The sequence below is a fragment of the Xenopus laevis genome, chromosome 7L (assembly GCF_017654675.1).
Source record: "Xenopus laevis strain J_2021 chromosome 7L, Xenopus_laevis_v10.1, whole genome shotgun sequence".
NCBI lineage: Eukaryota > Metazoa > Chordata > Amphibia > Anura > Pipidae > Xenopus > Xenopus laevis.
In genome coordinates this window covers 100623828-100646872 of record NC_054383.1, presented here as the reverse complement: position 1 = coordinate 100646872, position 23045 = coordinate 100623828, and the positions used below count along the sequence as shown (strand labels likewise).

Sequence of the window (23045 nt, the reverse complement as noted above, 5' to 3'; positions counted from 1 at the left end):
AAATTTTATTTTTCACCTTCTAAAGCAGCTTTGTGGGGGGAGGTCGCTGACTCTCTAAACTGTTCTAAATGGATACAATTAGTTGATACATTATGTTTGTCCCTGCGTGCAATATCCCTGAGTTTCATTACAGGCAGCTGTTAGAATTGGTACAATAGTTGCTAATACTTCAGAGATGTTGCTGAGAAATGTATCAACTAAATGTTGCAAAATTGTAGCAGTTTAAAGTCTGCACCTGAATTACTGAGCTGCCAGACTCAAACGCCAGAGAGACAGGGCAGGGACATTAAACTGTCAAGGGAAACATTTTTTTTATTTCAAAACGCATCAGTTAATAGTGCTGCTCCAGCAGAATTCTGCGCTGAAATCCATTTTTCAAAAGAGGAAACAGATTTTTTTCATATTTAATTTTGAAATCTGACATGGGGCTAGACATATTGTCAGTTTCCCAGCTGCCCAGTTATGTGACTTGTGCTCTGATAAACTTCAGTCACTCTTTACTGCTGTACTGCAAGTTGGAGTGATATTACCCCCTCCCTTTCCCCCCAGCAGCCTAACAACTGAACAACGGGAAGGTAACCAGATAGCAGCTCCCTAACACAAGATTACAGCTGCCTGGTAGATCTAAGAACAGCACTCAGTAGTAAAATCCAGGTCCCACTGCAACACATTCAGTTACATTGAGTAGCAGAAACAACAGCCTGCCAGAAAGCAGTTCCATCCTAAAGTGCTGGCTCTTTCTGAAAGCACATGACCAGGCAAAATGACCTGAGATGGCTGCCTACACACCAATATTACAACTAAAAAAAACATTTGCTGGTTTAGGAATAAAATTTTATATTGTAATGACAGAATTCGCAGGCATTGAGTGACATGGCAATTTACAGCTGAGGCAGAACTTGGCACACAGTCACAAAATTGGCCAAAACAGACAGAAGTGTAAATCCTTTGTTGTTGCCCTGCGGGCATAATAAGCAATGAGAGTTATTAAGATTTATAGTTGAGTGTGGGATTGCATTATTATTTGGATATAGAGAAGTATTCTCCATTATACATCACTGAACAGCGCTTTATTCTTCTGTGCGTCTATGGAAAAAACAGTAATGATGAAAATGTTATTGCACCTCCAACTCAAATATGTATAAATGAGCATATGCAAAGCAGTCTTTCTGCACCTGATTTGCTATACTTGTGTGTTTTACTGACACTGGGATCTGAGTTGGGGTCTCCAATAAATTCCAGTTCAGATACCAGTGTCAGTGTCTTCAAATGTGTCACAATCTCCTTTGTTCCAGGTTCTTTAATGTTCCCAAACATGAGTATTAAAGTATTTTATGATAAATGTCACATTGATATAATATAAATACAATAATATAATTTTACATAGGCTAAAATGAAACTGCAGAAACAGCAGGAAGACTTTCGGGCTGCCCAGGTTGCACAAGATGAGGTAAGGACACTGGTTTTTCCCTGTGACTGTACCATAAATACACACTTTCTATGACAACGGTGATAAACATTATTTAAATAGACTCATAAACAAATTAACCATTATAATGCGCACACAAAAAAATCCACATGTCATCCTCGGAGTCGTTATCTAATTCATCTTTGGTTGCTTTTGATTCTAGGAAATTGCTAAGTACATTCAGAGACAGGAGCTAAAAGCTCACAGGCGTTCGGAAGAGCTGGACCTGCAAAGAGAGAGTGATGATGACAGCAGCCTCTGTAGCTACTCTGAGAGGAGGTGCATAGCACTTAAGGTATAGCCCCATGAAAGCCAAAACAATAATGAATCATGGAAAGAGTCACATTTTCACCTATGTTTTCGATGTTATAGCTGTTTGCTGGATTATTCCTTCCTGTGGGGACTTACCAATGTTGTTTTCATTATATATTGCCATAAATGTACACCGAGGCAGTACACTGATCATAAAGAGGAAAATGATATATGTGAACAGGGTTGGTGGGACACCTGGGAAAAAACCTTGTGGGCCGAGGCCCTCTGACCAAGACATGCATCTTGTTCCTAGACATAATCGTTCCAAGAACTACTGTATTTAGTTATAATATAATATGTAACTGCCATCATATGAGCAGTTGCTAGCTTCTATTTTAAGACATGCAATTAGTTAAGAATTGACTTATATTACCCATAGAGTTAATCTTTTAGTGTTTGATATATATCATTGATAACCTGTCTATTCTTGTAAATTACGTAATACCAAGTAAAAGTGAACTCTCCTTTAGGAGGTATCAAAACCTGTAACAGTTCTACCGCTATATCTTAAAGGGGTTGTTCACCTTCATACACTTTTTCCACCAGATGCAAAGGCCACTGGCTTAATGGAGAAGTAACGCTTAACGCTAAAAAGTAGGCTGCATATGCTGTACATTATGTTTTGGGCTTCTGTACCAGCCCAAGACAACCACAGCCCTTTAGCAGTAATGATCTTTGTTTCCAAAGATGCCCCAGTAGCTCCCGATCGTCTTTTCTGCTGATTCACTGCACATGCTCTGTGCTGCTGTCACTTACTGAGCTTAGGGACCCACTCAAAATATACACATAGCATATAAATGTCACAAAATAAGGCTGATTAGTAAATAATACAGATAATTACTGCATGACATCACAGAAACCAGTGCAAATAGCATAAAAATGTAATAATCTGCCTTGTAGCATCAGCAGCTGCTCAGAGCCCACTGAGCATGTGAGTGTCGCAGACATTTTCCAAGATGGTGACCCCCTGTGACAAGTTTGAAGTCCTGGATCATTGCTGCTATTGAGAAGCTGAAACTTTAGGCTGGTGCAAAAAGTGCAGTATATAAAATATGGCATTTTTAGCCATATTCATTTTTAGGGTTTAGTTCTCCTTTAACCCTAGCGCTAATCATTGCTAATGGTAATATGGACTAGTAGCTGCTTCCTGTCTGCAGACTGTTTGCCCCATTGAGTTTCTGCACAGCTGAAAGTATTGCAAATCTGTAAATGTATGTATTTCAGCTCTATGTGTCCCTTAGCACAGCTGAACACAATGTCACAAAAGTCACAAAAACAAAGTCCCCATGTTGGAGTATGGTTGAATGGTTAAAAAAAATTCTATATCTGTTCTGTCCAATCCTATTAGAATGAAGTGCCTTCTTGTATCCACGGACGGCTGGATTCGGAGGGCCTGTCTTCTCCTGCTGAATGTCGCACCCCAGAAAGAATGGAGAGTTCAAGAGCGGAAGGATGTGCTGACCAGACTAAGTAATGCTCTTTTATTTCCAGTGACACCTCAATTAAACATTTAAGGATGAGCACCTGTGAAAGCATCATGATACTTTTTCACATCAGGGAACCCACAGGCCAATCAGTGTCACGCTTTAATGCATCAAAAACTGTTTTATTCATCAAAAAAGCATAAGCCAATCAAAATCCACAGTCAGATCTGAACCATTCAGTCTACTGAAGATATATGGCAGTTTCTTGGGGAAAGCTATTTCTGTAAATGTAAATACAGCTGCATTATACTGATGTACACAGGAGAAACCAAAGCCAGTTTGGGTGAGATTTGGTTAAAATGTGATCTCTTGGCTGGTCTTTAAGGTAGTGGCTCTTATTATATCTATGTATTTATCTAAGGACAGGGAGCTGGGGCTAAGTGTAGGCTGGGTAGAAGTTCATTCACTCATCTCTGGAAATATCTAAATATCAGCATTTATAAGGCACAGCATCTATATAAACGCACCTTGGCTTACATTACTAGTTACATTACATTTACCAGTGCAGTAAATAACGGCAACCAGACAAACATATTGGAATCTAAAGTATGAATCGATTGCTCATTCTATGGGTTACTACACACTACATATTTTATATTTAACTTGATTTAAAGTTCAACGATCACAAGATGTCATATCAGGCTACTGAACCTTTAAAATGTTCCAGTGATTTGCAAACTAGTGGTTGGCTCTTTAGCAAAATACACGTCTAAAAATACAGTTGCTGCTGTGCCCACACATTGTGGCCTCTGAGTACAAGTGCTGAGCCCCAGTGGAAATCTTGCATAATATTAGCGCTCAGTCGGCACACATTTCTCTTGAATTTGACTGGCAAATAATCTACTGTATGCTCTTATTAGACAGAGGTTTGGCAAACAATGGAAATTAGTCTGTACACCTCCATTTCATGGCCACTTCCTTTACTGTTGGCAAATATTAAAGGGGAAACAAAAAGTATTAGACTGCAAATGTGTATGGTGCTTACTGCAGCAGGCAAATAAGTACAGCAGCTTTGTTCATCTCTGTTACCTGCTGGATAAACAAATACTTATTTGTCAAGTATAATTGTGTTTACAACTTAATAAATAAAGTGCTTCTATGCAAACCTGAACTGACAGTTTGTGGGTTGCGGTAAATGCCAGAGGGGCTGCTGTAAGATGCCAAAGACAGCCACTATTTAGGGGGATGGTGGAGGGGCTGTTTGGGCCTCTGTGTCTTTGAAGTGCCAGAGCCTGTTTTGGAACAGTTAGTGCTGATTTACCCTTCGGCATGTGAATATTATACATTTCCTCCTTTAAACCAATAGCGGTAAAGCTGACAGGCAGAGGATTCTCCTGCTTAAAGTTACAGTAACATAAAAAAATTTAAATTGTTTTAAAGTAATAATATACTAAACAATATAATGCAGTGTTGCCCTGCACTTGTAAAACGGGTGAGTTTGCTTCAGAAACACTACTATTGTTTATATAAATAAGCTGCTGTGTAGCAATAGAGACAGTCATTCAAAGGAGAAAAGGCTCATGTTACATAACAGATAGCAGATAAGCTCTGTAGAACATAATGGTGTTATCTGTTATCCACTATTTAACCTGTGCCATATAGTCTCTTTTCAATTTCCGCCATTGCTACTCAGCAACTTGTTACATGAACTTTATTAGTGTTTCTGAATCAAACAAATCAGTTTTACCAGTGCAGGGCAACAGTACCTGATATTTTCATTACTTTAAAACACTTTTTTGGTGTTACTGTTCCTTTAATCTTAAAGGGCAACGAAAGTACAATTCACTGGCAGGTCCCAAATTGTGAATATAATCTGTAACCTTGGATCTCGACTGGTGCTTCACCTAAATGCACAGGCCTGGGGTAATTTAACCCAAATCCACTGAACACGAACATGTAACAAACCACAAGGAAAGAACTTTATGAAAAATCAAAGATAGACCCCTATAGGATGGCTTTAAAGGCATGGATCTTAGGCTATCCAGGATGGTACTGTAAAATCAATTTAAAGGAGAACTAAAGCTTAACAAAGAAATAGTGTAGAAGTCCGGCATATATTTTTTTTTAGGTTCTGTTGCAGCCCAAGGCAACCACAGCCATTTAGCAGGGAAGTTCTGTTCCTAAGAAGATGCCCCCAGTAACCCCCCATCTTCTTCTTCAGAGTATAAAAGTCACAAAAAAGCTGGTTAGTAATTATTTCAGATTCTCATCACATGGCAGCTTAGTGAACATGGCAGTGTGCATCAGAATAGCATCACTTTCTAATAAAGGCAACACTCATTTTGTGCTAGACAATCTGCAATAACCCCTAAACCTTAACTTTTTAACAACCTAGAGCATATCCATGTGACACTGATCTAAACAAAATCCAAGATGGCGAACTTCGGTGCACAATTTTTAAGGGCAGGACTGTTACTATTATAGGGTTGCTTACCTTCAAGACTGGTTCATTGAGTTTAGTATATAAAATACAGTTATGGGGCCTATTATCCAGATTGCTTGGGACCTGGGGTTTTTTGGATAATGGATTTTTCTGTAATTTGGATCTTTATACAGTAAATCCACTAGAAAATCATGTAAACATTAAATAAACCCAAATAGGCTGGTTTTGCTTCCAATAATGATTAATTATATCTTATACAAAAAGGAAAAATTGTGAGAGCACTCCATGGCTAAATAAAAATGTACTAAAATACATTGGAAGTGCTACTGATCTGGCCAAATTAACTACAGACATAGAAAAAAAGAAGGAAAATTGATCAATGCACATTCCCTGGTCCCGTCATATCAGTAATCTATGCAGATGCATGTATTTACAAAGACAGGGGGTTTTTTAGTTACAAAATTATGATCATAAGATTGATAAGCCACCATACCACGTCAAGGTAAAACCCATATGGCGGTCCCTAACTATTTACCTCTGGTCATAATTTCAAATGCTAAAGCCTCCCGGCATAAGAGCATTACCTGAAAAATAAGGTCTCCCGACCTGGGCATTGGTTTTCATCATAGGGCTTAGTCCTCCCCCGCCATTAGCTTTCAAAGGGGAGAGATAACCTAGACCCCAGCATTGGTTCCATGAGATTAATCCTCCCCCGCTTAAGGGCAGGACTGTTACTATTATAGGGTTGCTTACCTTCAAGACTGGTTTAGTGAGTTTAGTATATAAAATACAGTTATGGGACCTATTATCCAGATTGCTTGGGACCTGGGGTTTTTTGGATAATGGATTTTTCTGTAATTTGGATCTTTATACAGTAAATCCACTAGAAAATCATGTAAACATTAAATAAACCCAAATAGGCTGGTTTTGCTTCCAATAATGATTAATTATATCTTAGTTTGGATCAAGTACAAGGTACTGTTTATTATTACAGAAAAAAAGGAAATTATTTTTAGAAATTTGGATTATTTGGATAAAATTGAGTATTATACACTGCCATCATCTCGGACTAGGTCATGTTGTGCTGAGGCCACACACATGTTAAGTAATTCTGATGTCTGACTATATGATGGTAATATAATAACACTTAAAGTTTCCTTCAGTTCTAGTTACCTATATGGATTTAATTGCCTGCGATGGGTTAGTAGACCTGGAGCAAACGTTGTTCCTCATCTGGGAGTTATTTCCAAACTGATGGTAGCATTGGTTGGGGGATGCAGCTTGTAGGGGCAAATTTATTAACATTGGAGACAAAGTCATTGGTGATATTGCCCATAGCAGCCAATCAGATCTTTGTTTTTGTTGTCTAACTTATAGGTGACTGTTAAAAACTGCTAATTGGTTGCTATGTGCAACATCACCGGTGATGTTTGTCTCCGATGTTAATAAATAGGCCCCTTAGGGTGAGATTTGTGACGAACCCTGTTGTTCTAGATACACTGCTATTCTACATACTCATACTGATGGCTTAGAAGGGGAGGGTGGGATTCTGGAAAGACTCATCCGTTGTTAAGGCACCAACTAGTCATTTGCTTATTCTTTATATATTGCAGGCCCAGATCACCCAGGAATATTGCTGAAGAACTTGATCCAACCTTCAAATCAAAAAGGGAATTGAATAATGATGTTTTTACAGAATGTTCACAAGGTTGGTAACTGCAAGAAATTAAATGAGCAATATAGTTTTTTTTGTGAGATTTATGTTTTAAAAGGTCTTTCCTTTATGGTGAATAAAACAGTGAGAGAACAATGTTGGTGCATGACACGACTTTCACTCTGCACTGTACCCAATGGATTTGGCTTAGTCTGGAAGTCCATATTTAAGTCACACACATATATATATATATGTTTTCTGTTCCCTGAGGAAGGTTCTAATATAGAACCGAAACGTTGGATAAAATAAACCTGCTTTTACCAGCACTTTTGCCTTTTGATGTTTTTGGGAGTGCCGACACCAGCGCTATTATATATATATATATATATATATATATATATATATATATATATATATATATATATATATATATTTATATACACATAGTCTAGGTGTTCGCGCTCTAACGTTGCTTGCTTCCTGGGTGCATGCTCAATATCAATTATATGCGTATTGGAAGGGACCATCAATCCAGTTTTCTTCAAATAAAGTGATTTATTTTATATTATAACATGCTGTATCCACAAGGATATATATATACATATATATTGTGACAACCTGGCTGCCTGTACCCATCATTTTGGAGGGAAATTAGCTATGGGACACCACATCTTCAGGCAAAAACTCAGGTTTATTCAGGCAAACACTTCCCAACATAAAGCTGCCACTAATACGCATATACTGTAGGTTTGCCACTCTCCTAGCGCTCGACTTTAGACCCTCTACTGTTATCAGTGTTACTTTAGCCTGTTTGGCTGCAGCATTTTCTGTTCACTTTAGGTAGGCATCTTGTTATCTTGGCCTCAATGAATAATGGCTTAAGCCATAGCCTTGGGCTGTGATATGAACCAGCTTGTTTTTACACTGTTGTGGGAAGGTGCTGATTCTAAGGTATGTGAAAGGAGAGATAAGAGGCCTAGGAAGTGTAATTATGTATTCTGCATTGCCCACTATTCCTGCATTAATCTCTCCCCTTCCAGATTGAAGGCTGACAGGCACTGTTGTAATTTTACAGTTAACCCTTAGTGCATACTAACTAATGAAATGTTTCTCATTATGACGTGATGATCAACTAAATGGTGTAAATAAAGGCTGCATAAATATCACCTGGTAACAAACTTCAGGATTCCTGCACCGTTATTTATTCCCTTTTTCCAACATGTGTTCCACCAAACTTTCTGGACTTTAACATCATGGAGTATAATAATGTTGTTGTACTAAGGACAGATTCTAAAAAAAAAAGAGAGCTTATTTTTTGAATTCCACCCTTTGGATGTGGATCTACCAGTGAAATTGAGCATCCGACAAGCTAGAGCCAGGTGCTTAGAACACGTGTTGTGGCCCTGAACTGTTGTCTGGTGTTTAGTGTGATTGTCTTTTTGGCATTAAAGAAGGAAAGTCTGTTTGCACTTGGGGGTGCCAAATGTTAGGCATCCCCAAGTGATTGTATTGACTTACCTGAAACCCCGGGCTGGTGCTCCTATCAGCAGAAAACTGCACCGGCCCGGGGTTATACCAGTGAGCTTAGCAAGAAGAAAACCGGCACTCGAAGCTCAATGCATGCGGGCAAAGCCCTGCGTGTTTATTGCAACGTTACGTTTTGGGGGCGTGCCCCTTCACGCCCGCATGCATTGAGCTTCGAGTAACGGTTTTCTTCTTGCTAAACTTACTCCATTAAGGGTTGCTGATCCTTTTCAACTTTACACCAGGCCAGCTTGTACTTGAGAGGCCAGGGTGTGCTGGTGGGTTTTGGAACTTATACCAGTGAGCACCACCGAGCGATCCTCTGCCATCTACCTCTTTTCTTCCCGTGACTGCGCATGCGCAGTAGAACGAGAAGCGGAACTTTAACTAAAAAGTCTGCATTTCGTTCAACTGCGCATGCATTTGCTCCTGGAAATTTGAAGAAAGAAGATGGTGGAAGTGAATCGCTCCGTGGTGCTCACTGGTATAACTCCGGACCGGGACCGGTGCAGTTTTCTGCTGATAGGAGCACTGGCCCGGGGTTTCAGGTAAGTCAATACAATCACTTGGGGACGTCGAACATTTGTCACCTCCAAGTGCAAAAAAGACTTTCCTTCTCCCTTAATTTAACCAGCTCTTTGTATACTTGAACTGTGGACTGAAAATCAAAGTGTTGCATTGTTATCCATGTGCTCTTAGAAAGAAGCCCCAGTGTTTGCCCAATTCCACATGTTTATTATTGTCCCCCTCTGACTTCCATCCCGTCATTGCACCGTGCTTATTGTCTCTTTTCAATCCAGAATTTCCAGTATCCGCGCAGGCACACCCCGTCCCGGTGGGTGGTTTCTACGACTTCATGGACGATAGAGCGGAGCCAGCGTTTATACCACCGACAAAGCGTCAGCCGGAGAAACTAGGGCGCAGCAAACCCAAAGACAAGAAGGAAGGCTGCAAACAGCAGTGACCTGCACTTCCCCCTAGCAGTCATCTTACTTATTGCCAAACTCTGTCCTGTCTCAAGTCAGCATCGTGGATCTCTTCAGTGTGCGTCAACACAAGTGGTATTAACTCATTCAGGGATGAAGAAGAAGATAATCTGATTTCTGCATTCATGTGCCTTAGGCATTTCTTGACTCTAGAGAATGGCTTTTTTTTTATATTGTCACACCATGACTCCCAGGTTGGGCAAATCAACGGAGAAAAACAAAAAAAAAAAAGCACATATTAGCTACATATTGTCTGATCCGCAAGAGGATTGCTATTCATAATATTATTATTATTATAAATATTATTCTAAGCAGTGTTTTAGTTACTATAAACAAGAGAATGGAATATGATAATGACTCATCGTAGCTTGCATATTTACACCAATATCTTAATTTGTTTTTCGGTTCATAGTGAAAATGATTGTGGATGATAAACCTGCATCAATTTGAAAAGAAATCTTTACAGCAGACAATTTTGTAATAGTATTACCATGTGTTCTATGAAAGTTCACTTTATCTGTTGTACCGAACCACTGATGTCACATCCTTGGCACCCACAGGGATGCTGGGAGTTGTAGTTCAGTAGCTAAAATGCTCAGGCTGGACATCAGATTCCCATTTCCCAATCTTGGAATTGCGGGAAAGGCAGCGTTTGATATGAGTACAACTTTTTGCACTGATTTTTATGTTTCTTTTGTTCATTATTCCAATACTTTTTTGTGCTTTTGTGTATAGATTCCCAAATGCCTTTAGAATTTACTTTAAACAACATTTTTTATATGAAATACAAGCAGTATTATTTCTACACGCTGTCAGTACCCGTTTTATTTCATTCTCAGCTGATCAGATCAGCATCTTAATGAGCTAAAATGGATTGCTACTGCGTGACCTTAGACCTGGTACGTGGCACTGGATTTCTGCAAATGTTTATTATAATAAACTGCTATGGGACCCGTCATCTATATTCTCAGGACCTGGGGATTTCCGGTATAAGGGATCTTTCTGTCATTTGGATCTTCATAACTTAAGTCTACTAGAAAATCATGTAAACATTAAATAAACCCAATAGGATTGCTGTGCCTCCAGTAAGGATTCATTATATTTTAGTTGGGATCTACTACAAGGTACTGGATTATTATAACAGAGAAAAGGGAAATCATTTTTAACAATTTGGATTAAATGGAGTCTATGGGAGACAGCTTTTCCATAATTTAGAGATTTTTGGATAACGGGTTTCCTGATAACGGATCCTATTCCTGTACAGCATTGGCGTAGGTCACTGTGAGCCTCGTTTATCTGTATATTTGTTATTTATGTCAAATGGAACAGCCGGCCTTTTTATCTCTCTCTTCCCTTTTAGCAATATTAAGAATAGAATATCAGTGTTGTCATAGACTAAACACAAGGCAGTGGTACATATCGTACCTAATCTTTGGGCTAAGATGGGTGCTAGGCTTTCATAAAGAAGTCCTTATCAGATATTGTTTCTTCAGAAATGTGGGGGCAGATATTCTTCCATTCCCATTTTTTCCATATTAAAAAACAATGACATGACACCGGGTCCATAAGGGTTCTTTCCCAAATTTCTTTTCTTCAGCTGGAGATCCGCCTCAACATCACTAATGTCCTTGTGGCTGAATGGAAGCAAATTCCAACAACATGGTTCCAGAATCTAATAGAGTAGTGGCTGCTATATCTGCAGGCATAAGGCCAACGTCAAACTGATATCCGTGCATTGAAAATTAAGGACCCCAAAAACGGGCAGATATAAACTGCCAACAGATTAAGTTGACAGCTTACTGCCAGCGAATGGGGCCCTCCGATGGGCTTCCCCGATCGATATCTGGCCGAAAGTCGTCCAGATTCCAATCGTTCTGGCCTCAAAATCCCGTTGGATGTAGGACCACATTGGTTCATTGGTCTAGTCCTCGATCTGACCGCCCGTTTTCTCCTAGAACTGATTAAGATCGTTGGGCCCACAATCGGATCAACCCAATTGTAGCTGCCAAACACTTTAACTCCCTAGCCAGTCCAAAGGCTTATCTGTGGGAAGATCAAACACTGTTTGAGCTCACTGAAGAACACATGTGAGATATATTTAACTCCTTTTTATATTCTGGAGCTGTATATCTCATTACACTATGAGATTGTCTGGCTGTTATGTCATTTCAAATACCAGTTCTATCCTGGTATTTTAGCGGAACGGCAGTTGGAGCCATAGTTCCAGCTCGCTTTCTTCTGAGTCATAGTTAGAGCTGCAGAAGACAAGAATCTCACCTTGCCTCATGGCAGAAACTGCACTTATGGGGCCCCCGTATTACAATAATAAATGGTTTGCTAGAAAGTGCAACAATAGCACTCACCAACAGCACAAGTCTGATTTCTTATATTTTAATATTGGGGTATAGCTTGTTCTGTCCCAGTCTGGCCTTTAGTATTGGACCTGATGGTTTTCAACTCATAGTAGATGAATTTGCTAAAGGAAACCAAAACAGCCAACACTATTTTTACCTTCATTAGTAGGCTTCTTCCAGGCACCAAACTACTTTGGTGGCAGATATTCCCCCCACCCCTGTGCAGGTCCCTTATGTTTCAGATAGGTCACACATGGAACAAGGAGTGGTGTTGTTTTCCATTGGCCTGAAAAGTAGTGGCAGGAGTCTTCCTACACTATAGGCTTAATCACAATGAAAATGTGCCATGGCCCTATAGAAGCAGTACGATGCCACGGTAAGTCTAAACACTGTTTACATGCCAGATATTCATCTGTGCAACACTGACTGTGCAATGGGAAAGTTATCAGTTACAGATTATGCCTTCCCCAGACATGGTTCTTGGTGGCATCAATAGAAGTTACTGACCCCCGCAGTAAAATCTCTTCCCCCACCAGCCGATAGTCTATCAAGTGCCTGCCGTGGTCTCTGAAAGCAATGCTCCCTGGCTGCTTTATTTCATCTCCACTCTCATGGTTTGTAAATATATGGGAAATGTTTACACAATGTAGACAACATGCCTTAGGATAATGGTTTCTACACTATTTGGATTTAAGGGTCTCGCATTGTTCCAAAATTAGTCACAGCCCTTGAATGTCATGAAAACAATCTTTAAGCCATTGACGCAAAGACTTGATTGTACGAATCTGCTTTTCGTACGATTTTCGGGCGGCGTGTGGAGTGTCCTGACATTTTTCATGCCATGCGTTTGGTCGGACAGGTTAGACAATTTCTGTCGGCTACTGATAATATCTCTGCGTGTATTGCTGACCTGACTGTATCAGTAGGAGACTGTCAACAGCTTTTGTCGGACATAACTTTCATACGATTGCTGTCAGGGGCAGAACATTGTCTGATCTGTTCTTTTACTACTTTATTTGATCTGAATGGTTAGTGGCAGGTCGGGAGATGGCACAGATTGATCGTTCGTCTGATATGAAGGTAAATTTGCATGTCTATGGCCAGTTTAGTCTGAAGAACATCTAATCCAGCATGTATGGTAAATGCCTATGGTAAAATCCACCGTACTGATCTTCACACTAAGCTTCTCTGGTAGATCTAGGAGAGCAAATTATTATTCTGTCCAAATCTCATCTTCATGAGCCTTCAGGCTGCACCTTCCATCCACTGATCTGATGGACCAAATGCTGGACATTACCTTGGGTTTTTCCCGGTTATACCATTCAATGCAATATCAGCATAATGATATTCCCTGCTCCCATGTAACAAGTTCATCACATTCGGTTGGAACAAACTTTGTTTTTAGGTCCCAGGGCAGAAAACCCCATTATACATAACTGCAAAATGTCTTAGGGTTGTGACACACGGGCAGATTCGGGGAGATTTAGTTGCATGGCGACTAATCGCCTCTTCTTCTGGCAACAATCTCCCTGAACTGCCTTTGCATGTCTTCCCGTCTGCTATAATGAAAAGTTGCCTCCGTTAATGCACACGGGGCACTTCCTTTTCCAAAGTCGCCCGAAGTTTCCTCGTGAGCCGCAAGTGCATTGCCGCAGGTGATTTTTCATTTTAGCAGACGGAAGGCAGGGGGAAGACAGTTTGGGGAGAAGAGGCGATTAGTCGCCAGGCGACTAAATCTCCCCGAATCTGCCCATGTGTCACAACCCTTATAGTGATCTATCTGCTCACAGTGATATATGGTGGGCTGTGATACAATATTCTGCCCTCTGTACACATCTCCGCACCAGCAGGGGAACCCATGGAGGGCCAGAAGTTAATGATCATCTCTATTTTCTTTATTAACTACTCACTTTGTAATGTGGAATGGGTTAACTAAAATAGTAATAGTAAAAAAAAAACTGTTACACAATACAAAACCAGAGCACGTGGGACCACAGCCCCCTAAATGATTGTTTCCATTCTGTTTTCAGTTCTACTTTATATTCTGTCATGTCCTACGTCATACAGTGATCGCAGGACTAACCCACAACTTGCCTTTCCTGTATACGCTTTCCAGCCACAGCTTCATCAGCTCATGTGCAGATCTTAGGGCGTCAGTTGTACGTATTATTTCTGACTTGTGCAGCAGTTCCCACACATACTCACATAAAGATAGTCAGCTCACTGCTTGCATGACGTGTTGGTGTGGTTTGACTGCTCAATCTCACACTATTACCTTACGGGGGGGGTATAGGCTGAAGAAAAAGAAGAAGTGTTGTACGCCTCACTTACAGCAGGAAAGCAATTGACCACGTGTTTAATAATACTGCAACATTTCATTAAATAGGGTGCTACACCACAGAAACTCATTTTCTGTTTAATTTGTGCTGGACATTGTGCGATTACTAAATATTCCCAGTTATCATAAAAGAGCATATTGTAAAACTGCTGTGAAGATAATTCCTGTATTACACTTTCTTATCTTATTCACTCTGATAATTAAAGGACAAGGAAAGTGTAAGGGTAATTTACCACTGGGAGATTTGGGGAGATTTCGTTTTCTGAAGTTGCCCCGAAGTGCCGCGATTGCCATGCCGCAGGCGGTTTTTCATTCTAGCAGGGGGAAGCAGTTCGGGGAGATTAGTCGCCGGGCGACTAAATCTCCCCGAATCTTCCAGTGTGACCTTACCCTAAGGGCAGAGACACAGGAGATTAGTCGCCCTGCAACAAATCGCCTCTTCTTTGGGCGACTTATCTCCCTGCAAAAGCCTTCCCGCCGGCTAGAATCTAAATCACCGTCAGGATGGCACTCGGAGCGATTCATTTTGCAAAGTTGCCAGTAATTTCCTCGTGAGGCAACTTGGGGCGACTTCGGAAAATGAAGCGATCTGAGTGCCATCTCGCCGGCGATTTAGATTCTAGCCGGCAGTTTGGGGAGATTAGTCGCCCGAAGAAGAGGCGATTTGTCACGAGGCAACTAAATCTCCCCCAATCTCCATGTGTGTCTCTGCCCTAAATGGTATGGGGCTTGTATCTTATACCTCACCCCATGTGATCTGGTCTTCTCACCTGTTTCTAGAGACCTGCAGTGTTCTCTATTCTGACCAAGGCGCCATGCTGGTATGTCGTTGGCATTAAAGGGGTTGTTTCCTTTTAAATTCACTCTTAGTATGATGTAGAGGGTGATATTCTGAGAATTTTTAATTTATTTTCATGTTTTATTAGTTGTGGTTTTTGAGCTATTTAGTGTCATACAGCAGGTCTCCAGTTTGCAATTTCTGGTTGCTAGGGTAATTTGGACCCTAGCAACAACATGCATTGATTTGCACTAGTGACCGGGATATGAATAGGAGAGGACCAGAATAGAAAGACGAGTTATAAAAAGTAGCAATAACAATACATGTGTAGCCTTAGAGAGCATTTGCTTTTAGATGGGGTCAGTGACCCCCCATTTGAAAGCTGGAAAGAGTCAGAAGAAGAAGGCAAATAATTCAAAAACTATATAAAAGAAAAAAAGGAAGGCCAGTTGAAGAGTTGCTTAGAACTAGCCATTCTATAACATTCTAAAAGTTAACTTTCTTAACATTGTTAAATTTAAAGGGATACTGTCATGGGAAAACATGTTTTTTTCAGACTTATGTGCTGAAATCTGTTTTTCAAAGAAGCAAACAGATTTATTTTTTTTTCATTTTGAAATCTGACATACGGCTAGACATATTGTCAGTTTCCCAGGTGCCCCCAGCCATTTGACTTGTGCGCTGATAAACTTCAGTCACTCTTTACTGCTACACTGCAAGTTGGAGTGATATCACCTTCCCCCCACAGCAGCCGATCAGCAGAACAATAGAAAGGTAACCAGAAAACAGCTGCCTGGTAGATCTAAGAACAGCAGTCAATAGTAAAAATCCAAGTCCCACTGCGACTCCTTCAGTTACATTGAAACAACAGCCTGCCTGAAAGCAGTTCCGTCCTAAAGTGCTGGCTCTTTCTGAAAGCACATGACCAGGCAAAATTACATGAGATGTCTGCCTACACACCAATATTACAACAAAAAAATACACTAGGTGGTTCAGGAATGAAATTATATATGGTAGAGTGAATAATTTGCAGTGTAAACAGTGTAATTTAGAAATAAAAACTACACCATAAAAATCATGACAGAATCCCTTTAATGTTTAATTTTAAAAGTGAAAGGTGAACCATCCCTTTAAGGATTCTAGGAGACACTGGGTGCTAGAGTGCATAATTCTTAAATAGGACTCTGCAGAACCAATTGCTGATTCAGTGATTCATTTATTCAAAAAGTGCACATGTTTCGGGCCCAGTCGCCCTTCCTCAGGTGCTTATTGAGGAAGGGCCACAAGGCCCGAAACATGCTGTGCACTTTTTGAATAAATGAATCACTGAATCAGCAATTGGTTCTCCAGAGTCCTATTTAAGAATTGTGAAAGTCTGAAGCTCTGGCGGTGCCTAACTCTGAAGGTGAACCATATTAAATAACGAAAGGATCATATCATCCATAAGAATATATCTGTGCTAGAGAGCATGCATTACACCTCTATCATCTCCAATATGCATTGTCCAATTTTAGAGAACACTGCTGATAAAAAGCATTTTTCAATGAACAATTCAGCGACCTGCGTTTCATAGGGGTGAGCTACAAAGTACCACCAACGTACCATTTACACTTACCTTGTCCTTTAATTCTGTTACTGGCTCAAAATACAACCGTGATGTAGACTGTGGTTTCAGACTGGATCCTGGATACTTTGTTTAGTTTCTGTGGTTATTGCACCGGGCCTTTTTGCTGCTACTATGCATTATCATCTGTAAATCAGTGGTTAGACAGCTAGATTTTGGCTTTGTCAAGCTCCAGTCAAGTGACCTTCATAGAAATAGTATCTTTAAATATAGTAATTCTGGTAGTTCCTGGGAGCCGGGCGTTATAGGGCAGCTACAGACACGTGGTTTTAGCCATGGTGCCTTGGACACATACAGGTAATAACATCCTGAGCATTGATACAGCAGGTTCACCACAGTCCTTTGCAAATTGTCCCCAGTTGTTTACAATATGTGACATGGGGCAAGGCCTAACATGTTATAACTTTCATTTACAAATGCTGGGAGCTATGGCATCCATCACAGGTGCTGTATATAATGTTGTTATGCTTTGACATTATATTATAGTCTCACCTGCCAATTTGAATCGGTTTGGCATACTATTTAATTAAATTGTGATAGTAATTTGTAGTGTTAGAAAAAAACATTTTGTCATAGGGTGGTTTAAAATATGACTGTGAATTTGCCATTCAAACATAAACACTCTACGCAAATGCCAATGCAGCTTTTGTGGCAGAGAGTATTGGCCCTTGAATGATCAGTTTTACCTGCCGAGGGTGGGACATCCTGGTGTATTTAATACCCACACACTGCAAGATAAGGGCTCTTACACACGGGCGTTCCGACCTGCGCTCCCTTGCGTTCCGTTTTTTGGCGTTCAGCCGCAGGGGAGCGCAGGAATAGACGCAAGTCATTATTTGAAATGGGGCTGTACTCACTCAGGCGCGTGTAGGCGCCGAACGCAGGAAAAATGCAGCATGTTGCGTCTGAACCTGCGTTCGGCGCCTACACGCGCCTGAGTGAGTACAGCCCCATTTCAAATAATGACTTGCGTCTATTCCTGCGCTCCCCTGCGGCTGAACGCCAAAAAACGGAACGCAGGGGAGCGCAGGTCGGAACGCCCGTGTGTAAGAGCCCTAAGAAGGGTTTATGGAAAACGACCTCTCAAGCTCAGCCTTTGGAAAATCCCATCTTGGTTAACCTGGAAGAATGCAAAACAGGTGATTCACAAATTTGTTATCCATTTAAGCCCTTAGGCCACGATCACCATTGTTTGCATTTTGTATTCATCATTACAAATGACACTTTCTACTAGCAAGGTATCCAAAATATTTCGAAACCCAAAGCATAAAATGTAGGATTTTTCACAGCTATGTCTGTTCCCCTAAATTGCACAATTGCCCTTTCTAATCAACACATTGTCTTCTGCAAGTTAGAACATAAAAGCATGAGAGCATCAAAGACAAACTTATTCAATTGTATATTTAATATTGTAAAAGGTACAACACTGCAAATTAACAAAAAGATGTTACAAAAAGGCATTCATTTGAAAGTACAAACAGTTTATGATATAAAAGGGAAAAAAACATGAAAAACCTATACTTAGTTTCAAATATAGAATTTCCTGGTCCTGGAGGCAAGGGGAAACAAATGGGATAAACAAATGGGATAAACCCCCATGGAAATGGGTCCTCCTAAGCAAATCCACCTTCTAAAGGTGGCAATACACATACACACGATGTCGCCAAACAAGCGGATCTCTCCCCGATATGCCCACCTTGAGGTGGGCAATATCGGGCTGATCCAATCGTGGGCCCTAGGGCCCAACGATCGGATCCTAACGATGGCTAACGGGCGGTCGGATCACGTGACCGTATCAACGAACAGATGCGGTCTGCGATCCGACGGGATTTGTAGTCCTGTCCGATCGACGTCTGAACAACTTTCAGCCAGATATCGACTTGGTCTGTTGGCAGATTTTACCAGCCCGTGTATGGCCACCTTTATTCAGAAGAGCTGACTATTTTATCAGTGATTTCAGGGGCATCAGGTAAATGGACACCCCCCTGCCTCATGAATGCAAGGGGGCGTTGCCTAGTAGGACACAGCTTGAGTCCTGTCAGTAGGGATAGGACCAAGAATATAATAACCATAACTCCTAACAGGCACATGGTGGAAAAATGATATTGTATTCATTGGTTATTCATTTCCCCATGGATTCCATAGATACTAAACATCAATACTGTGTGACCTGCCCCTGCCCAGATATTCACATCTGATAAACTGATCACCTGTAAGGAGAGTACCGACCCGGCCCTTCCTTGACCACGCTCCCATTCTCTATTCCTGTTTGTACATACGGTACCTTTGCTCGCAAAGAGCTTTCTCCTAGGTTCTCTCTCATCTGGTGGCATCCCAGTAGTGGAGAGCTCAACCCAAAGCAAAAGGCAGTTGTTATAGGCAGAACAGTGAGCCGTGACCGTATCCTTTGGGTTTGTTCTGGATTTAGGATACCTAACCTCACAGTACCAAACCTAGTCATGTTTGGACTCATTTGAAAGCTAATATTACGTTAAAGTGGACCTGTCACCCAGGCACAAAAAGCTGTATAATAAAAGTCCTTTTCAAATTAAACATGAAATCCAACTTCAATTTTTTATTAAAGTATTCATAGCTGTTGTAAGCTCATTTAAAAATCTCAGCTGTCAAATATTATCTGCCCTTCCTCTATGCCTTAGGCATAGAGGCAGGGCATGCAATTACTTACCCTTTCCATTCAGCACTTACTAGATGTCACTGCTCTCCCCACATTCCCCTGTTCTCTTAACCATTTAAAGGACCAGTAACCAAAAATTTTTACAAAATAAGTTCATTACAATACAACGAAAAAAAACATCAAGACCAATTAAAATTTAAAATAGCAAATCCTTTATTAAGATATAACTTACAGAAACTCCACTTCCTGTCTTCTACAGAAATGGTGAAAGGGCGACCATCCTGTTGTGCTTGATTGCTCTTCCCTGGCTCTTCACTGACAGCGTGTCAATCTCCTCCAGCTCTTCAGAGGGCCGCAGCGGTGTTATTATGCCTGTCCCCACTGTAACATAGCAGACCGCCAGCATACAAGGGTAACCCAGAACCCCCTGCCCCTGCATTATTTTAACCCTCCTGGCACTGAGAATATTCCTTCTGCCTGCTGCTGTGGGCTGCTGGGGAGATGCACAGTCAATGTATGGATCAGTAAAGGGAGCAGCGTTTCTTCAAATCCTGCCTTCGGAAGGTGAACCAGCTGGCCGGCATGTTTGTGAATGGCAGGCCCCTGCCCAATGCTGTCCAGCTCTCTCCGCAGATCCCCAAGGCGAACTGCTGCCTTAGCGATGGCTCCAATCACCTAGCAGCGCCAAGACTCCCGCCGCTCGTTTCCTGATTCCTCCAGAGCGGAGGTTATACAATCCTCAGCTTTTTGCCCCGCTCGGGCTTCCTTATTGTGTGCAAGGCTCTCCTTTTGGTGCCGGAATTACTCTGGTTTTAGTTACTGATGTAACCGCTCTGGAGGAATCCGGAAACGAGAGGCGGGAGCTGCAGGGTCTCGGCACAGGGAACTAGGCTGCTAGGTGATTGCCATCGCAAAGGCAGCAGTTCGCCTTGGGAATGTGCGGCGAGAGCCAGACAGCATTGGGCAGGGGCCTGCCATTCACAAACATGCCGGCCAGCTGGTTCACCTTCCGAAGGCAGGCTCTGAAGAAACGCTGCTCCCTTTACTGATCCATACATTTATTGCGCGTCTTCACAGCAGCAGGCAGAAGGAATATTCTCTGTGCCAGGAGGGTTAAAATAATGCAGGGGCAGGGGGTTCTGGGTTACCCTTGTATGCTGGCCCACTGCGGCCTTCTGAAGAGCTGGAGGACATCGACACGCTGTCAGTGAAGAGCCAGGGAAGAGCAATCAAGCACAACAAGATGGATTGTCGTTGTTTCTGTAGAAGACAGGAAGTGGAGTTTCTGTAAGTTATATCTTAATAAAGGATTTGCTATTTTAAATTTTAATTGGTCTTGATGTTTTTGTATTGTAACGAATTTTTTTTATAAAATTTTTTGATGTTACTGGTCCTTTAATTGTGTATCCAGGGCATGGGGATGGACATCAGGTCCCCCATTCTGGTGCACAAACAAGATTCTGAGGTAATACAAGGCTTGTCTTAATAACAGTGTCCACAAAATGGCTCCTGCCTGCTTGTTATAATTATGAATTCCCAGACTGAAGGAAACAAGATTCAACTAATTTATATAGTGTAATTAAAGTTCATTTTGCTTGACTAATGTGATAAAATAGGATTTTGAATATTTTTTTTGGGAGTGACGGGTCCCCTTTCAACCCATCACCATTTTTTAATACTGTTGGTACAACAGGTATGGTTTCTGTGAGGATAAATATGTTTGTGTATATGTTATATTGAGACCTCCACATCACCTATGTGGGGCCTTAATGTGAACTCTGAGTCCCCTTCCTTGGGCTTTCACCCCTACACATGGAATGGCCGTTATGAGTCAGGGCTTGGAGCAGAGCATCACAGGCTGTGACCCCTTTCCACATGGCTGATTCCAGACCTTAGTGAAGAGAGGCCTATTACATATCTGAGTTTGGTACTGGCAGAAATGTTTTTTCATGATTCCTTGGCCTGTTTTATTAACTCTTACAGGCCTGTATCATGACAGCTGATATCTACCATTGCCCTACTACTCTTGCAACTTTGTTTTGCCTGCATCATTTCTATTCATACTATGGTCACACAGGCCTCAATAGATGGCCATACAAGGGTCAATAAAAGCTGCTGCCTTGGCCCCTCTAAACTGAGTCATCACCTATTGGTGCATATTTAGGTCCTTTCCGATGTCCTGCCTGATTGATTCCTGATTCAAAACTGGCCAGATATTTAGCAAAGTACAAAATGGCACTGGACAAGGAGTGTATCGGCACATTTATGTGGTCCTCTACCAGTGGGTCTCAAGCCTGCAGTATTTCCAATCTTGGTCTGGGAGAACCACAGGATTATATCTGCCCAGTTTGGACCAGTGTATGCGAACAGATTGCTCCTAGTATGCCCAGTTTAAGTCTCCCTTTGATCAGTTTCTGGTGGTGGGGCTCACTAGCCATTCTCCTCTTTTAATAACTTTTTTTAAGTCTTAGTTATTTTCTCTGGTGTATTAATTTCTGCATAATATTGCTAAATTTGCTGAATAATAAATTGTTTGCCTGGGTATAATCATTCAAGTGTAACATAACTACATAAACCATTAAGCTGGGATGCAATGAGGCTATGACCACACAATTCATACAAAGACAAGTTGTCTGCACTCACTCATAATCAATAGATTAAGGACATCAATACATTTTGTACATTAATCAACCAAAAAAATGGCCTCTCCTTTAAACAAAACAGTGATTTATTGGCCATAAATTGCAATATATTTAAGCTGGCCAACAGTGTTAATGTATTCCCAGGTCTGGCCAATCCTACCCTCACCGGCGACAAATTGCCTCTTCTTCGGGCGACTAATCTCCCCGCAATGCCTTCCCGTAGGCTAGAATCTAAATTGCTGACTGGATGGCACTCGGAGCGCTTCATTTTCCGAGGTCGCTCAAAGTTTCCTTGTGAGGCAGCTTCGGAAAACGAAGTGATCCAAGTGCCATCCCACCGGTGATTTTGATTCTAGCCTACGGGAAGGCATTGCGGGGTGATTAGTCGCCTAAAGAAGAGGCGATTTGTCCCCGGGCAACTGAATCTCCCCGAATCTCCATGTGTGTCTCTGTCTTCAAGGTAAAAACTCCCAAACATGGCTGCCCTTTTTTTGGCCACCACTTGGAACCCCTGACTATAGCTGGAAAGGGTGGGAGCTACAACATGTAGCTGGCCACTGCTCCTGTATAAACTATAACAAACATGGTTGGGTGCAGAGGACCCCTAGCATCTAATATATCAGCAAGTTTCCTGTCTGCATTCCATGAACAAGACAACTAAGGTTTCAGTGGTTCTTCTCCTCCTCTTCTCTGAATAGGAAATACTGAGTAGACAGACCAGTTGGCTGAGGCTGGACATTTGTATAAAAAAGCCATATTTAAATCCTAGTAATTGCAAACAGTTTTTTTTCAGCATAATCTAAATAAACTTTCAATTGATTATGTTATGTTATTTTATTAAAATAAGAACATTGGTCACTTAA

At 41.2% G+C, this 23045-nt stretch overlaps 1 protein-coding gene across 4 annotated transcripts in view; it reads left to right on the top strand.

Annotated features, from left to right (window-relative positions):
• Positions 1–10616, top strand: part of XB5818699.L (provisional ortholog of coiled-coil domain containing 50 L homeolog) — a 77173-nt gene extending 66557 nt beyond the window's left edge. For all 4 annotated transcript variants that reach the window (XM_018226099.2, XM_018226098.2, XM_041569383.1 and 1 more), the window contains exons 9-13: positions 1388–1450; positions 1632–1763; positions 3129–3250; positions 7261–7355; positions 9626–10616. In XM_018226099.2, the coding sequence (XP_018081588.1) occupies positions 1388–1450; positions 1632–1763; positions 3129–3250; positions 7261–7355; positions 9626–9789 (576 nt within the window). In that variant the 3' untranslated portion in view covers positions 9790–10616. The remainder of the gene's footprint in view (positions 1–1387; positions 1451–1631; positions 1764–3128; positions 3251–7260; positions 7356–9625) is intronic.
• The last annotated feature ends 12429 nt before the right edge of the window (positions 10617–23045 follow it).